At 33.0% G+C, this 17,003-nt stretch overlaps 3 protein-coding genes across 3 annotated transcripts; 2 read left to right on the top strand and 1 right to left on the bottom strand.

Annotated features, from left to right (window-relative positions):
* Positions 1 to 778: 778 nt before the first annotated feature.
* Positions 779 to 2,675, top strand: LOC140981016 (glutathione S-transferase U17-like). Its single transcript, XM_073447223.1, has 2 exons — positions 779 to 1,159; positions 2,125 to 2,675. Exons 1-2 carry the CDS (start codon positions 842 to 844, stop codon positions 2,500 to 2,502), a joined length of 696 nt encoding a protein of 231 aa, XP_073303324.1. The 5' UTR covers positions 779 to 841; the 3' UTR covers positions 2,503 to 2,675.
* Positions 2,676 to 6,160: 3,485 nt separating this feature from the next.
* Positions 6,161 to 10,405, top strand: LOC140981428 (glycerol-3-phosphate acyltransferase RAM2-like). The gene is made up of 2 exons (XM_073447824.1): positions 6,161 to 7,163; positions 9,271 to 10,405. Exons 1-2 carry the CDS (start codon positions 6,552 to 6,554, stop codon positions 10,171 to 10,173), a joined length of 1,515 nt encoding a protein of 504 aa, XP_073303925.1. The 5' UTR covers positions 6,161 to 6,551; the 3' UTR covers positions 10,174 to 10,405.
* Positions 10,406 to 12,157: 1,752 nt separating this feature from the next.
* On the bottom strand, positions 12,158 to 15,530 carry LOC140981414 (uncharacterized). Its single transcript, XM_073447804.1, has 9 exons — positions 14,926 to 15,530; positions 14,510 to 14,593; positions 14,037 to 14,420; positions 13,704 to 13,839; positions 13,434 to 13,596; positions 13,096 to 13,224; positions 12,757 to 12,951; positions 12,559 to 12,681; positions 12,158 to 12,478 (listed from the first exon to the last, which is right to left on the bottom strand). Exons 1-9 carry the CDS (start codon positions 15,101 to 15,103, stop codon positions 12,383 to 12,385), a joined length of 1,488 nt encoding a protein of 495 aa, XP_073303905.1. The 5' UTR covers positions 15,104 to 15,530; the 3' UTR covers positions 12,158 to 12,382.
* Positions 15,531 to 17,003: the final 1,473 nt, after the last annotated feature.

Here is a 17,003-nt window from a genome sequence, read left to right as displayed (position 1 = left end):
TTGAAAACAATAAATGTTGCCGACCATTGTTTCATATTCAATGTAACTTGAACGAGACTACTAGGATTCTTTTATCATATTAATTAATAACATTGGATTTACATTAAAACCAAACTTTTCTAGATTAAATCACATGTACGTGTATGGTCTAGATTCTCCCTAGTTAAAGTGAGAAAAATCAAAACTAGTGGCGGGGGCCATATGTAATCGAGTGTCGTTTTTTGCAGCGTGCTACCATTTTTTAATTCTAAATTGATATAATCAATTGAATATGGAGAAAAAAATAAGAGGAGTGTTACATGAGTGAAGAATAAACTAATATATTATAAGAAAATACATCGTCGTGTAGAATTTTACACCACTAGTGTGGTCACATAATAAATATTCAAACGACTTTTCTTCTGCCATCTTAACCTCGTGAGACCGTATTCTCGGAATAATATTCTTGATTGTATGAATTGGTGTTATAATTATAAATTATAATATAATTCATAATAAAATAAATTAAAACTTATGTAATATTTTAACCAATATATATTAATTTTGCAGAGATAGAGTAAAAACAAAAAAAAGAAGTCAAATCGAGATATGTAGCACAAAGTCCGATCTATGAAAACTACACGGTATCCGAACTTTATCACTATTTAAAAGAAATAATAATGACAAAAATCGAGAGTAGAAAAGAGTTTTTAAAATTCTTTCAAATTNATAATTTAATTAAAATTGATATAGTTCAAATCCTATTATTTAAGTTAATTAATTTTTCATTCATTGTAAAAAAAAAAAAAAAAAATCAAACAGGTACTACCATTATTTCTTCTTCTTCTGCACTCTCCTGATAATGGCTTCCAATGAAGTGAAGCTTCTAAGTTCTTGGATAAGCCCGTTTGTGTTGCGGGCCAAAATCGCACTAAACATGAAGCGGGTCGACTTTGAGTCCATACCCGAAGACCTTTCTGCAAAGAGCGATCTTCTTCTGAGATCCAATCCTGTCCACAAAAAAGTCCCGGTTCTCATTCATGGCCAAAGGATCATCTGTGAATCTCTCATCATTGTTCAGTATGTTGATGAAGTGTGGGCCTCTGGGCCCGGGATTCTTCCCTCTGATCCCTATGATCGGGCCACAGCCCGGTTTTGGGCTGCTTACATCGATGAGAAGGTCAGGATTTCTTCATTTCTTTAGTTTTATTCTCTTTTCTCTCTAATCTCGGTACAGATACAAATTAAGTAAAAGTCAGCACATCGACCATCGCTTGAGTATGTGATAATATCATCCCATCTATATTCCTTCAACCCGTTTTTGACAAATCAACAAGTGCTCCATCTTATGATACTCGACTAAATCTTTGTTGTTTTACTAAAAGATATAGCTCGGAACTTTTGATAAAATCAAAATTTTAAAACCATGGGACAATCTGAGTATTTTTTTATTGTTGCGGAATAAAGGCAGTTATTACTCAATTATTCTTTAATAATTGTACCATTTTGAAGACATGACCTTTAACTCTGTAATTACCAATATCAGCATTCAGTACCGATCATTTTACTTGGTTGCTCAATCATGTGAATTGATTAAGAATTTTTAAAACTTTTTTATTACTATATTTGATTTGATTCAAAATCCAATGTCGGATAATTACCATAATTTTAGAGGAGACATCTGTTTGAAGCATATCAGTTACAATTCGTTTGGTATACTAACTTGAGTATAATGTTTTTGGCAAAAACTTATGTGAGACGGTCTCACGGTCGTATTTTGTAAGACAGATCTCTTATTTGGGTCATCTATGAAAAAATTATTACTTTTTATACTAATAGTATTACTTTTTATTGTGAATATCGGCAGGGTTGACCTGTCTTACAGGTAAATATTCGTGAGACCGTCTCACAAGAGAGCTAGTCAATGTTTTTTACACCATAATTGGTGAAAGTGGAATATGAATGTAAAATCTAGTTCTTTCCATCTATATATACATATGTATAAATGTAATTCTCATCAATTTATTAAAAAATTTAAAACATGGCCTTGTTAAATAACATATAAAACAAATAATATAGTTCTTGTAATGACATAATTCTGATCATTTAATTAAACATTGAAAAAGAAACAATTTAATTGTGCAGTGGTATCCAAACATAAGGGCAGGGTTGGTGATTGAGGAAGCGGAAGCTAAGAAGGCAACCCTAGAGGAAATAACTCAGGGACTTGCTTTATTTGAGGACACCTTCACAAAATGTAGCAAAGGTAAAAAGTTCTTTGGAGGTGACACCATTGGCTACTTAGACATTGCATTAGGTTGTTTCTTGGCATGGCTTCGAGTTATAGAAAGAATCAATAATGTCATCTTGCTTGATGAAGCCAAGACTCCCCGTTTGTTCAGATGGGCACATGATTTTTCGGCCGAACCCGATGTTAAATCCGATATGCCCGAGACGGATAAACTCTTCGAGTATTCGAAAGGTTTCATGCTGAAGCTTAAGGCACTGGACAAGAAGAAATAATCCCACGGTGTTTATTGTGTGTGTTTTTCAGATGAGATAAATAAATAAATAAATAGACTATCGATGGACTGTTTTTACTTAGATGAATGAGATTTTGATGTGATAAAATTGTATTAAGATGCTTGAGTTGGATATGGATAGTAATGAATAAATAATAATATTCTTAGTTTTAATTGATTGAATTTGAGTTAAGATGGTTATCTTAAACTAATTGATTGAATTTGAGTTAAGATGGTTATCTTTTTATTACTTAATTAATGTAAATAAAAATAATATAATAAAGATAATATCGTGATTTTATATGCAATGATATGACAAATAATTAATGGATTTTTTTATTGTAATTACAATTAAACATTTTATTCATGCAATCTAATTTTTACGGATCTTTATTCGTGAGACGAGTCTTTCATTTTTAATTAAGTGCAAACTACAAGTTTATCCATATAAACATTAAATCTGGATGAATATTCATGAAAAGTTCAAACTTTAATCAACGATAAAGTATGCATAAACAAAAGAAAAATTACCATTTATGGGAAAATAGAGGTAAATGGAATAAGCACTACTTTAGTTACAACTTTTTAAGCCTTTCTTCTTGAAGTAAGAGGCCACTGAGGACGATAAGGTTGACGCTTTGATTTATGTGAATTCACTGTCATTTCTGAATATGAGCAAAACTCTCTAACAATTTTTCGCACCACTTTAGCTCGAGAGACAGTTGCCTTGGCAAATAGGATAAGATTGTCAGCGAAGAGAAGATGAGAAATCTTACGACCCGGACTATTAAGTGGTGGCTATCGGCTTCCATTCCTTCTTTCCCACTTTCATGTCAATAAAATAAAATAAAAACCTATCAATTATACACTCTAAACCAATGTTATGAATATCACAGAAATTATTCACATTTCAAAAAAAAAATAATCATCCCATTCATCAGAGATCTCTGGAAAAGTAATTTATCTAATAAATCGAATCAAGGACAAATCAGATAATATAGCAAAATAAGAAAAATGCCTCCTTTCGAAAATGACAAAAACTTGTGTTAGACGGTCTTACGGGTTATATTTTGTGAAACGGATCTCTTATTTGGGTCATCCATGAAAAAATATTACTTTTTATGCTAAGAGTATTACTTTTTATTGTGAATATCGGGAGAGTTAACCCGTCTCACATATAAAGATTCGTGAGAACGTCTCACAAGAGACCTACTCTTCGGAAATTTAATGCATGCCCTTTGATTGAGGGACAAATTTTACTTATATTAAATGGATAAGCATGTGAACCAAATATTGGTATTGATTGAGGGACAAATTTTACTTATATTTCTGATATAATATTAATATATGATTTTTAATTATCTAAATATATGAATCAAATATTAGTATTGATGACACATTTGTATTTTTTGATGAAAATGAGTACGAAATATTGAAAATATGGTACTGATATGTGATATTTGAGTGCTAACTGTTTTAGATCTGGTACAAAATATAATATTTGAGTATAAAATTGTAACAATTTTATTAAATTCAATATTTGCTACACATGTTTGAGTACTCAAAAATCATACCGAGATATTCATAAATATTTTAATAACAGAAATAAATAATGAGGAAAGTAAAAAATGATTCAAGCTCTCATTATGAGTGAAATGAATGAAGAACGTAATGGTAATAGTATCGAAAATATGTTAAACATGCAAATATGAATTAAGAGAGTTAGTTTGACTCTAAATGTTCATGACTACGTAATCGGGAAAAACTTTATAAAAATATTACGTAATTCTTAAAAGTATTTCACTCGTACGATGGACGGAGTGTTATTTTATATAATTAATGATTAAAATTAGTAAATATTAATGTTTGAATAATTATTTAAAATTATTGATATAATATAATGAATATATTTAAATTTTAAATATTATTATAAAAAAGTATTATATCAAAATATTAATGTCATTTGAAATAACGTTCAAATGATGATAACAATATTTTATCGTTAAATTGACTTATTATTTTGGTTAAATAGAAATGCTATAAATAAAAAGAATAGAAAAATATTTAAAAAAAATCTTATATTATTTTGTTTATCAAAATTTTAAATATTAAATAAACATTTTTTAAAAATTCAAATTTCTTGTCATTTATTATATTAATAAATTCTGATTAAAAAAGTAATTGTTTTTTGGATATTTATATTTAATTTCTATTAAAATACATATTTTAATGTTTTATTAAGATACATAACAATAATAACAACAATTTACGGACACTCTTTTAAAAAAATTGAAAAACATAATATTATATAAAAGCTTTTATATTTTATTTAGTATGACAGAGAGTAGTAAATATAAATTCTGTAAAAGTAAACCACAACTTAAAATCATAACTGAAATTAAATAGAATGATATAATAAATGCAGATACTTAAATATAGTTTATAATATAAAAAAACATTAAATTTGAATTTGAATTTTAAAAAATAAATTGAAAACAATTCACATTTAATTACATATTTATTTCCTATTTGTTTCAAATATTAATATGGTATGTGAATACATTAATAATGATAATTTTTTTACAACATATTATTTTTGACAAAAAACTTTCCAGATATGGCAAAAACTTTGTTTATATATATTTATGCGTGCGTGTGAACTATATAAAATAAAAAATATATAAATAATACCCTTAAATCAAAAAATAAAATGCATGGAAAAAAATAATATGTGTTGGTAGATCGTATCAATGAACTAATCAGAATTTAAACGCTAAATGTATTTTGAATGATTTAAAATTAGTTTATGTTTTCAATTGAGTTCAGTTTCGATTTGAATAAAGAACATAAAAAACAAGGCAAAATTTGTGTGAGACGGTCTCACGGGTCGTATTTTGTGAGACAGATATCTTATTTGAGTCATCCATGAAAAAATATTACTTTTTACGCTAAGAGTATTACTTTTTATTGTGAATATCGGTAGGGTTGATACGTCTCACATATAAAGATTCGTGAGACCGTCTCACAAGATACATATTCAAAAAACAAAACATAATTAATTGATTACATTTAAATTGATATTAAGATGAATTAAATTCAAATTTAAACTAATAAAGGAATTGATATAATCAATTCAAGCAATAATTGAAGTTTATATTTTCAAATTTCTTCAAATCACATTTGAATTTTTTAAAAAAGAGAATATATAATTCAATTAGACTCATGCCCTAAAAATTAAAATAAATTATTATTTTAGTTAATTATGTTTGTACATAAAATTGAATAATTGGCTTAATCAAAACGAGGGTAAATTTTTTTGAAAAAATGATTTTTTTATCTACTAACTTTTATCATTTTTGGTTTTGATCTATTAATCTGTCAAACATCCGTTTTGATGCGTTAACTTTTAATTTATACCTATTTTGGTCCAATTGCTGATATGAAACCAAATATGTCATCATTTTTCTACGTCACATTAGTGTTTTTCGGTTTCATGATATCAACATTCCGACAAAATAAAACTAAAAAAAATCAAATTTTTTATGTTGCGGAAAAGTTCATGCAAAGTGTACATATATATGAACTCTAAAGACACTTGTTTTGTCCTCTTAACTTAGTTTTTAACACTCACAAATGCCACAAAACAGGAGCATCTTCGAAACCTAGAGACGTATATACAAATCGACGATTCTCCCAAAGAAAAATATCACCATCAACGAAAACACACAGTCCCTCTTCCAGAAAACAAGAAATCACCAAATTCCATGGAAAGCTCATCAAGCTGTCAAATTTTATATCTCTTCGGCGCCAATCGTTGTCATTCAAATGCTCACGTTTTTGTCTCTTTATCAAACACTCTTCAATTCGAGAATACACTGTAAATCTTATATGTATATATATATAGACACACGCGTTGGTCCAATTTTATCCTCCAACTAAACCTGACCTCGAGAGCATTAATTGACAGATAGATCTTAATTGGGTTGTCAAGAATCTGCTTCCTTTTTCCTTTAATTGATTCGTTTTTCGCCTCAACGATTTCGATTATCGATGGCCGATGCATCTTTTCCAAGTGTCGAGGATTGCACGTCCATTGGAAGGGAGAAGGATACAGTTGTTGCAGACATGGATGGAACCTTGCTGAGAGGAAGAAGCTCTTTCCCTTATTTTGCATTAGTTTCTTTCGAAGTTGGTGGGATTTTCAGGCTTCTCTTCTTGCTTCTACTCACCCCACTCGCCGGGTTTCTTTACTATCTAGTCTCCGAATCCGCGGGAATCAGAGTCCTCATCTTCGCGACTTTTGCGGGAATGCGGGTTTCGGATATTGAATCAGTGGCGCGGGCGGTGCTGCCAAAGTTTTACTCAGAGGACTTGCACCCGGAGTCGTGGCGGGTTTTCTCAGCCTGCGGGAGGCGGTGCGTGCTGACGGCGAATCCGAGGATTATGGTGGAGGCGTTTTTGAAGGAATACTTGGGGGCGGATATGGTGCTGGGGACTGAGATACTGAGCTACCGAGGAAGGGCGACCGGGCTAGTGGAGAAACCAGGGGTCTTGGTCGGAAGAAATAAAGCGGACGCGCTGAAGGCGGCGTTCGGGGAGAGACAACCGGAAATTGGATTGGGTGATCGGCATACTGATATTCCTTTCATGGAGTTATGCCAGGTTTGCGATTTTCTTTTTATTAAACATAATATATATATAAGATAATAAACAATAAAGCCTATCGTAAGATTTATTTTAATAATTAAAGTTTTATTATAAGTTCTATTATTTTAGATAAGTAATATTTATTAGTATTATTTTACGTTTTCCACTAAATTTTCATAAAGATCTCTAACTTGAGATATTTTAGTGCGAACTTAACTTGATTAAAAAAATATATAATTATCAGACAAATTCATAATCATATATGTTTTACATTTTAAAAAAATTCGTGCATGATAATTAAATCTGAAACTTAAATTATGAAAAAGAACTCCAATTTGTAAGGAAAATTTCTATTTTTACCGAGCTTATGTTTCGTGAAGTTATTCAAAAATTTTGGTGGATGAAATATAATATTTCATTACAAATTACTAATATAATATTAATTGATATAAATAAAAATTGAGTAAGTGTCTTGTGAAACTGTTTCACGAATCTTTATCTGTGAGACGAGTTAACCCTACCGATATTCACAATAAAAAGCAATACTCTTAGCATAAAAAATAATACTTTTTCATGGATGACCCAAATAAGAGATACTTTTAGCATAAAAAGTAATATTTTTCATGGATGATCCAAATAAGAGATCTATATCACAAAATACGACCCGTGAGACCGTCTCACACAAATTTTTGCCATAAAAATTTACAATAAATGATTGTATGATATATAAAGTGCCAATAATATCATTCGACGAAAGGGTTAAGGTCCGTAAGGATGAAATTGGGTCCAATTTTTTTAAAAAACCAACTTTTCATTTTTTTTTTTACCGTTAAAATTGTAACTTTTATTCATGTTACTTCTTCGTGATAAGATTAATCAGCTAACAAGAGAAATTTCCAAGTACCCAATAAAATGGATCCTAAAAAATAGATAACTTCATTGGACGTCCTCCTTACATGAAAGAAGGAGGTTATTGTTAAATTAGATATCAAGTCGTGAATATCTGAAGCGCATAAACCAACGTAGTTCAAAACATTGTTTAATGGGAACACGAAATTTCGGGGTGTTTTTGTTTTTTAACTTTTGTCAACTATTTATTTAAGAAATTAATTAAGTGTAATTAATTTCTTAAATAAATAGTTGACTAAAATTATTTTATAAATTTCCCAAGAAATTTCAGAATTTAAAAAAGAATATTGATATAATTGTAAATTAACTACCATATCCATCGTAACATAAATCATAAATGTAATGTAAGTCAAAACTCAATTTTAAATGATCTTAAAGATACATGACCTACCACATACATATACATATATATATATATGTGTGTATGAATTTTTTTCATTAATTTATCCAATTTTGAGTTTTGGCTCATTAAATTTTCAAATTTTGATTTTGGTATATTAAATTTTAATTTTTGGTTATTTTGGTCAATATGCTGACGTGACATCAGACAAGTCTACAACTTTTGTTGTAACGTCAATATTTTTCGATGTCACGTCAACATTCTATAGTGTCATATCAGTATTTTTCAGTGTTACTTTAGCGCTCCGACGAAATAAAACTGAATGCAAAAAACTTCAATGTAATGCACCTAAATAAAAATTTGAAAACTTAGTGCATCAAACTCAAACTAAGTAAAATTAGTAGGCAAAAAATAAGATTAGTAGGCAAAAAATAATAATAAGAAAAAAGACATCGATTTCTTTAGTTTTTATTAGGGCTGACAAAAGACATCGATTTCTTTAGTTTTTATAAGATTGGTCATGTTACCAGTTTTCAGTTTTAAATTATTAAATTTGTTTTTTTTTGACAATTTTAATTATTTTTATAGCGTTTTCGATTTCACGTTGATATAGAATTGGTGAGTCAAATATCATATACGCATTTTCATATAAAATTACTAGAATTGCAATATAAATTACCCAAATTGTCAACATGAAATATATAAATATGAAAATTCAATTTTGAAAATATAGATAAAAAAAAATTGAAAAAAAAATAAAAAAATTCATGTTTTTATTAGTGATGAATATGATTTTTTTTAAAAATAAATTAATCAATAAAGTATTAAAGTATCTATAATTGATAAATTATTATAATCATTTAAATAATGCAGGAAGGTTACCTGGTGCCACCAAAGCCAGAAGTAAAAGCTGTGACGTGTGAGAAGCTCCCGAAGCCGATCATCTTCCACGACGGCCGGCTGGTGAAGAAGCCGAGCCCTTTCATGGCTCTACTCATCGTCCTTTGGATCCCAGCTGGCTTCCTCCTGGCATGCTTACGTATCGCCGCCGGCTCCCTCCTCCCTATGCCACTAGTCTACCACGCTTTCTGGGCATTAGGCGTCCGCGTCACAGTCAAGGGGACTCCTCCTCCGCCGGTTAATAAATCATCCGGTGAATCTGGTGTTCTCTTCATTTGCTCGCACCGCACTCTCTTAGACCCTATTTTCCTCTCCACTGCACTTGGCCGCCCCATCCCAGCCGTCACGTACTCCGTGTCTCGACTCTCGGAAATCATCTCTCCCATCAAAACCGTACGCCTCAGCCGTGACCGTGCCACCGATGCTGCGATGATAAAAAAGCTTTTGCAAGAAGGGGACCTCGCGCTTTGCCCAGAGGGCACCACCTGCCGTGAGCCATTCCTCCTCAGGTTCAGCTCCCTCTTCGCTGAGCTCACAGATGAGTTGGTTCCGGTGGCCATGGTTAACCGTATGAGCATGTTCCATGGCACGACGGCTCGTGGGTGGAAGGGAATGGACCCGTTTTACTTTTTCATGAACCCGAGCCCAGCTTACGAGGTGACGTTCTTGAACAAGCTGCCGCGAGAGCTGACATTTGGAGCCGGGAAATCGAGCCATGAAGTGGCTAATTATATACAACGTGTGATCGCCTCTACTCTTTCGTACGAATGCACCAGTTTTACAAGAAAGGACAAATACCGAGCGCTAGCAGGAAATGATGGCACGGTAGTGGAGAAGCCTGCAAGGATCAAGTCGGATAAAATCATGGGTTGCTAAGCCATAATTGGAAATTAAGGATATAAATAAAATTTGAGCACAAATCTGCCAGAAAAAATTGATTACTCTTTTTTATATTTTTGTATTGTCTGATATGAACGCTAGAATGAAGATTGTTGTAATACATTGTGTACTCCACACATAGGAATTGTCTCTTTGTTATTCAGAAAGAATAATGGTACTTGCGTAGAAAGGAAATATATTTTCTCCAGTTTTAATAATTCCTCTCATGTATTTAGCATTTGAACTGCTCTTGCGGCCAATATCGCTTCCAAATTTCATTTTGTTCACCAAAACGCAATAGAGAATAATGTGGTCGCAAAAACAATCAAAAGTTAGCAGAAGCGAAGCTTAGTGTGCCAGCCTCAGACTAGTGATGTTTATCTGCGTTCACCTTATTTATTTAATTAGGTGGTCACTTAGAAATATTATATATATAACCTCTATAATATTTCATGAGAACCAAGTACAGAGAGTAGTCACCGCTAATAATAAATGTTATTATTTTATTAGTAAATTCTAAATTTTTTAAATAAATAATAGTGAAATCATTATAATCCCAATCGATGATTAGACTGTGTCGATGTATCAAAGATACAAATCTTGGTCATATAATTAAAATTGACAAACAAAATTATCCAACTTTCATAAAATATCAATTTTGACCCATAATTTTTTAATAATCATAAAATTGCACTCGGGCCCGAACTTTTCGAACTCATGGACCAAGGACTGCCAGAGACCATCTCGGCACCCCTTTTTTTCCTTGCCCGGTGCCTGATATAACCTTGAAATTAAAAACAATTACTTAAAAACGGATCTGCTGCCCAGATTTGCAGCGGCTGCCCATCCGTGCACGTTCGTGCTCTGTCCGAAACTATTCCGTGCAAAGCGCGAAAGTATTTATTTTTTTAAAAAAAAACTTTCGTGGTATGCGATTTCGATTTTTTATACTGTTAGAAACAATTTATTCAACACGATTTAAACAACAAATCATATGAAAGAAAAATTTGGGTTATGATACCACTGTTGGAGTACCGTTTTCTCGCACCTTGCGGAAGTATAAAATATTTTTGTTTCGATGTCCAAAGCGTTCATTGGACGTCTTTTGATAAAAAAAGCGTTCATATGATGTTTAGATCTGTTTACCTTTGCGTATTTAACGTTGGATACCTAACCAGTTCGGGATTAACGGAGTTGAGCCTTCGTGTAAATCCTATGAACGGATCTTTCTTCTTTGATCGTCAAATAAGGTTTATGATCAAAGACTAGATTCCTCGTATCGATCGCACTAGAGATCTAAACGAAATTTGAGTCGAGATTTGGATTGTCTGAATTTTACAAATTCGGTGGCGTTGCGGCACTGCGTAGTGGAAGGGTGAAATTTCCTTGTGAAACTAAAGGTGTGGCCGAAAATTTACTTTTAGGAGATGAGGGGATTTTGATTATTTTTCTTGTGTATTTATTTTACTTGCTATCAACATTTGATAACATATTAATAAATGGTTTGCTGATGCTGCTCAAATCGCAATAAAAAAGTTATCTGGGAAAATAACATTTTAGGAGATGAGGGGAAAATTGAAAACTTCGCAATTTTTGGCAGCGAGCTACCAGAGGATGAATGGTTTGCTGATGCTGCTCAAATCGCAATAGAAATGTTATCTGGGAAAGCAAATTTCGGAAACACGGATCGCGATATGAGTAGTCCCACGGCCTCGGAATCAGCAGGATCGGTGTCCTCTGTTTATTCTCATAGAAGTATGAAACATGAGTTCGCTAGATGTTTTAGTTATTCAAGAAAATGTTGGTGTGATTGAGTTCATCGATTATTTCGACGGATGTATGGAATCTTGTGAAATGGATTAGTAAATTTACGACTGCACCATTGCCTACTTATCAAATTTCAACACCCAACGCGCAGAAAACTCTGTGTGGCACTGTAAACTTGAAGGTCTACTGCCTGAAAACATCAGCAAGGCATAGCTAAATTTGAAGAAATATGCAAATACGTATATGGTCCGAGTGTTTCTCCCCCCACGGAGACCCGGGAAATCTTACAAAAGGTCTTAGAATGTCACATTTGAGTTCAAATAGATGTTAGCGAACCATAAATAGATAAGAGTCGAAAGGAAACAAAAAGACCACTTCCAACTCCAAAAATTTCACTTTATCATCAATTTCTCAGATATTACAAGTGTTCACGGCTTCTTCAGAAGAACTCGAGTCGCTGATAATTCGAATAATCAATTTCATTTAACCGCATGCAACACAATATTTGTTCCGGCAACTCTTCAGCCTTGTTACCCTGTCAAGCACATATTAACATGCATGCATTTGGAGTATATATTGTTTCATTTGATTGCTAACAGGAAGATTTAAACTTGCCTGAATTGTTAATCCAAAATCCAAGACACACAGCTTGAGTCTATCTATGAAAGTTTCGAATCCCTTTCTTGAAATGTAGCTGAATCGGTGCATGTCTAGATCGATTTCAAAATAACTTTCACCCTGAAAAGAACGATGATAAACAACTTTAAAATTTGAAATCGACTCGGGTTTGATTAATATGAGGCTCATACTTACGGAGTAGAATTCATGTTGAGGACGTGAAAGAACGGGTTTCTCGTTGTAGGCGTGCATGAGCTTCCTTTCTGCTGTGCTTAGAGGAAGGTCGTCTATATTTGCTACACGACCCAATATCTTTAACCTTTCTCTGAAGGGTGTATTTGTGTCTCCTCGGAAACCTTTAACTTTTTCTACTTCATCGTCAATTAGCCTCTGTGAATCAGACGTTCATATATTTATATACAAATGAAAAATACAATCGAACCCTGTTGATTTGAATTCTTTGCGCATGTGACGAACAATCATCCATGTTAAAATAGAGCAAAAACCTTGGAATTAAATTCATCAATCACTAACCTGAATATTTTCTTGAAAATGGGGTGGAATTTCCTTGGCAAATCTATCAGAAAGCTTAAAATATAATACAAAACTTATTCCTTCCCCATCTGTTTCGCCCTGAAAAATTGATGCGGGATATAATGGAATCTGTCAAACAAGAAAAACAATATGATATCAGGATAATGATAAAAAAAACCAAATCAGCTGGTTTCTTCATCGTACAGGATCACAAAATAAGTTGTTGGAATCAACTGCAAGGTATCACATCATTTCACATGGTCAAACAAAAGCTGTTGCCTTATAATCTGCTACAGCATACAAGCACCTTTCTGGTCTACTTTGGGTATTTTTGGTACCTGAACGTTTAAAACGAGAATGGGTGGAAGTTTTCCTGAAGAAGCCATGACAGGAAGATCCACAAACTGAGCAATGTGATCGATTTTTCTCTGGGATAAAAATACATCAAGACCGAAAGGATAATACGCAGCACAATTTGAAGCAAGCTCCTTCTTTTTATCCCTACACATGAAACGGACATATGAATATGGATATAGAAGACGAAACCACATTCACAAGTAGACCGTGCTTTTACAACAGAGGTAAAGAAAAGGAGTAGAGTTAATTACTTGAAATAATTGACTCCCCGAATCTTGAAAGTCCCTGGATCAATATCTGACCAACTGTCCGGCACTCTCTTCTCCAAGGGACAAAACGGTACTTGGGAACCGGCTATAGGTTGGCGTAGCAGCACTTTCGAAGAGACTGCAATGCATAAACCAAAATATATTCATGCCTTCAACTCCATATGCGAAATGTAGGATTTACCAGAATTCATGAAACTTGAGCAAGTTTGTATACCATGATAAAATGACACATAAATGTAATAACTAAATCCCATTATCCGAATCTTAATATTTGTGCCATATTGACCGGCATAAAAAAGATTCATCTATGCTCACGTAAATTGGCAGCAGGATTTCCATCCTTCCATTTGAGTGAGAGTTTCAATGCAATCTTTTTCCTTGAAGCGGGAGGTGGGCTAGAGCTTCCAGATCTTCTTTTTGCAACTGACGGAACGGTTAAAGCCAGACAAGGCAAACAGTTGCCAGGAAGAATTCCACAGTTATCCAACAAACTATCATCCCCTCGAGTATTTTCTCCATCGAAGTATGATATTTCATCAAGAAACACATGCTGCGTGTCGTTCACAGGTTCATCAGATTTCCCTCGGATATCAGAATCAATTTGAGGAAGTGAAGTTTCAGCAGCTCCACTCTCCAAATTTCGAGCAGAATTTTCCCTAGATGAATCTCCTTCATCAACGCCGCTTAGAGAGAGCGCATCTGTAGAAATAGAACAACAGATTATAACTGTATGATTAGCAAGATATACTCACTAGCAGTTGGAAGAAAAACGAAATTATTAAAAATACCATCAGGAACACTCTGAAAATCTTCGTCGCTCCAGTCCGATTCCAGTAATGCATAAGAATCAAACCATGTTTCCTCCACACTTCCTGGAATTCCCAATTAGATGATGCATAAAAAAATCTTAACCCAAAATCTTATTATCATTTCAGAACTCAATAAATCATTAAATAGGCCTATTTGTCAAATTAAATCAAACATTGATCCCCTTATAAAGTCTACTTTGAACAGAAGATAACACCTAAGACAACAGTTTTACTGTCTCGGTAACACTCTTCTCCAAGAACTTATCTACAGTTACTTCTGAAATGTGCCATGACGAAATTTAGAGCTTCAATACGCAAGAAATGATTCACAAACATAAATTTTCCCATTTTCTATCAATGTTACACACAAAGTAATACGAGGAAAGAGCCTGAACCATGAAAAGTGGGACTATTGAAAGGACGATCCACTGGTAAAGTTGGAATCTTTTCAACTCTATCCGACGATTCATCTCCTCTCTTCAAAGCCTTGCTTCTCCTTCTATAATTCTTCTTTCTCGAGCCTCCAAATTTGGTTCCCACGCAATTATCCTGCAGAGAGACGCATGCCCCCATCTCTTTCTTTTGTCGGCAAAGGGAAGAGATTCTTCCAAGAAAATCAGCCTTCAAGAAACGATCAGTGGCTAGTTCGATCGAAATCCGAAGTGATCATGCATTCGCCTCTCTCTTCTTTGTATGATAAAATATCGGCATCAATAGTCTAGAGAGAGAGAAAAGAAAACATTTTAGAGAGAGGAAGCGTGAGAAAGACGAGAACCCCTCCAACCATACTCCTCTCCTGCTTCCCGGATCTCTTTGTTACAATATATTTGCCATTAATTTATTCAAAATCCACAGAGATGCACGAATAAACTGACACAAATAGATGCACGTCAGTGTAAGGCTGTATGTGGATTTTCAGAGCCAAGTCGGCCGAAAAATAAAATATACAGAAAACAATCAGCCGGATTCAATCGGATCCAGTCCACCAAGATTTGTGAATGACGTAGAAATTAATTCAGCCAAAAAGATAGTGGGAAAAAAATGAGTCCTGACACGTGTCGGAAATCTGAGGTATCGTTGAGTTTTCGCTTTCGCTGGTCTGCTTCTGATTTCCATATGATGATTTTAATGTTTTGGTCTCGACTCACCAGTTTAGTCATTTGGGGCTACTGTTTATTTAAAGGTTTCAAGTCCGTTTCGGATTTGAATCTTGTGCCTGAAAATACAGTACATAGTGATGTGTACTTTTTACACGATCGAGATTAGTTGATCGTCTGATAGACCTCATACAATGTCAGATAAATTTGAAGAATTGTCATATGAAATGAGATGATTAGCTGATCATCTCGTGTAAAAAGAGCACAGCACCGAGTGTCGTGCAGAGGATCCAAATCTGTCCGTTTCATTAAAAAAAACTATGGTTTTTTTTTAAAAAAAAATTATGGTTTTTTTTTTTAAAAAAAATTATACTGTTTGGTTATAAAATTCGTTTAAAAAAATTTAAAAACTATTTTTTAAAGCTAAAATTTATGGTTTTTTAATTTCTAATTCTTTTTAAAATTAAAACAAAAAACAATTTTTAACGTTTATCCAAAAATTAAAATCACTTCTTTTTCTTAAATAAAATCATTCAAAAATACTGGATTTTATTTAAATGTTTTCTTTTAAATCTACAACTTATGTAATATGAGAATTCTTCGTCCCCTACCTCAACAACCCTTTGTTGGTACTTTCTCGTCATTCACACATCCAGAGATGACTCTTCTATAGTCCTACGAATGGCATCGTCGTCTCCTTATGTTTTCAAACTCACTCTTCAACTAAAAATGGAAGTTGACATTATGATTCCATCCCAGTTTTTATTTAGTGATTTCGTTGTTTTACATTTTAATTTTTGTGCCGTGATTTTTTTTTTTTTTAAAAAAAATCAATGACGTATGATCGGTGAATTGAAGTAATTGTTGTTGACTTCCAAAATCAAGAAAATTTAATTGTTGTTCTACGTGCATTGCCCTACGAATTTGGATGGTAGCTAGACCTGCTATAGAATTATCAGTAACTTGTGAAGCCGGTGATTTTATTTTTAGTCCATTTTCCAAGAAAAAAGGGAACTTTAATTTATCCAAGTTTGTGTGTGTTACCTCTTGAACTTAGAGCCAAGATAGACAAAGTTTTTCACTGCGAAAGGTTACTATGAAGAAAGTTCACGATACGTCGTATTTCATTCATCCTAAAATCACGAATATATAAAAGAATCTACAATTATTATATTGGTTGTCGGGCATGAAACGAAACATCTTGCGTCATGTGTCCGAGTGTTTGACATATCAACAAGTTAAGGCTGGACATCAGAGGTCAGGCGAAAAACTTAAACCACTTTTTATTCTCAAGTGAAAATTGGAAAATATCACTATCCCTACTATAGAATCAGTAATTTTTGAAGCCCGTGATTTTATTTTTAGTCCATTTCCAA

Source organism: Primulina huaijiensis, chromosome 7 (genome assembly GCF_012295235.1).
Source record: "Primulina huaijiensis isolate GDHJ02 chromosome 7, ASM1229523v2, whole genome shotgun sequence".
In the NCBI taxonomy this organism is placed as follows: domain Eukaryota; kingdom Viridiplantae; phylum Streptophyta; class Magnoliopsida; order Lamiales; family Gesneriaceae; genus Primulina; species Primulina huaijiensis.
Note: the sequence above shows the minus strand (reverse complement) of the source record. Positions and strands in the feature narration are given on the sequence as shown.

Excerpts from the sequence above, each read along its gene's own strand:
- LOC140981016 (XM_073447223.1), top strand. The coding sequence starts at position 842 with ATGGCTTCCAATGAAGTGAAGCTTCTAAGTTCTTGGATAAGCCCGTTT. Across the intron at positions 1,160-2,124 it reads CTGCTTACATCGATGAGAAG|TGGTATCCAAACATAAGGGC; the intron begins GTCAGGATTTCT and ends TTAATTGTGCAG.
- LOC140981428 (XM_073447824.1), top strand. The coding sequence starts at position 6,552 with ATGGCCGATGCATCTTTTCCAAGTGTCGAGGATTGCACGTCCATTGGA. Across the intron at positions 7,164-9,270 it reads CTTTCATGGAGTTATGCCAG|GAAGGTTACCTGGTGCCACC; the intron begins GTTTGCGATTTT and ends TAAATAATGCAG.
- LOC140981414 (XM_073447804.1), bottom strand. The coding sequence starts at position 15,103 with ATGGGGGCATGCGTCTCTCTGCAGGATAATTGCGTGGGAACCAAATTT. Across the intron at positions 12,952-13,095 it reads ATTTTCAAGAAAATATTCAG|AGGCTAATTGACGATGAAGT; the intron begins GTTAGTGATTGA and ends TCTGATTCACAG. Across the intron at positions 12,682-12,756 it reads CTCAACATGAATTCTACTCC|GGTGAAAGTTATTTTGAAAT; the intron begins GTAAGTATGAGC and ends CGTTCTTTTCAG.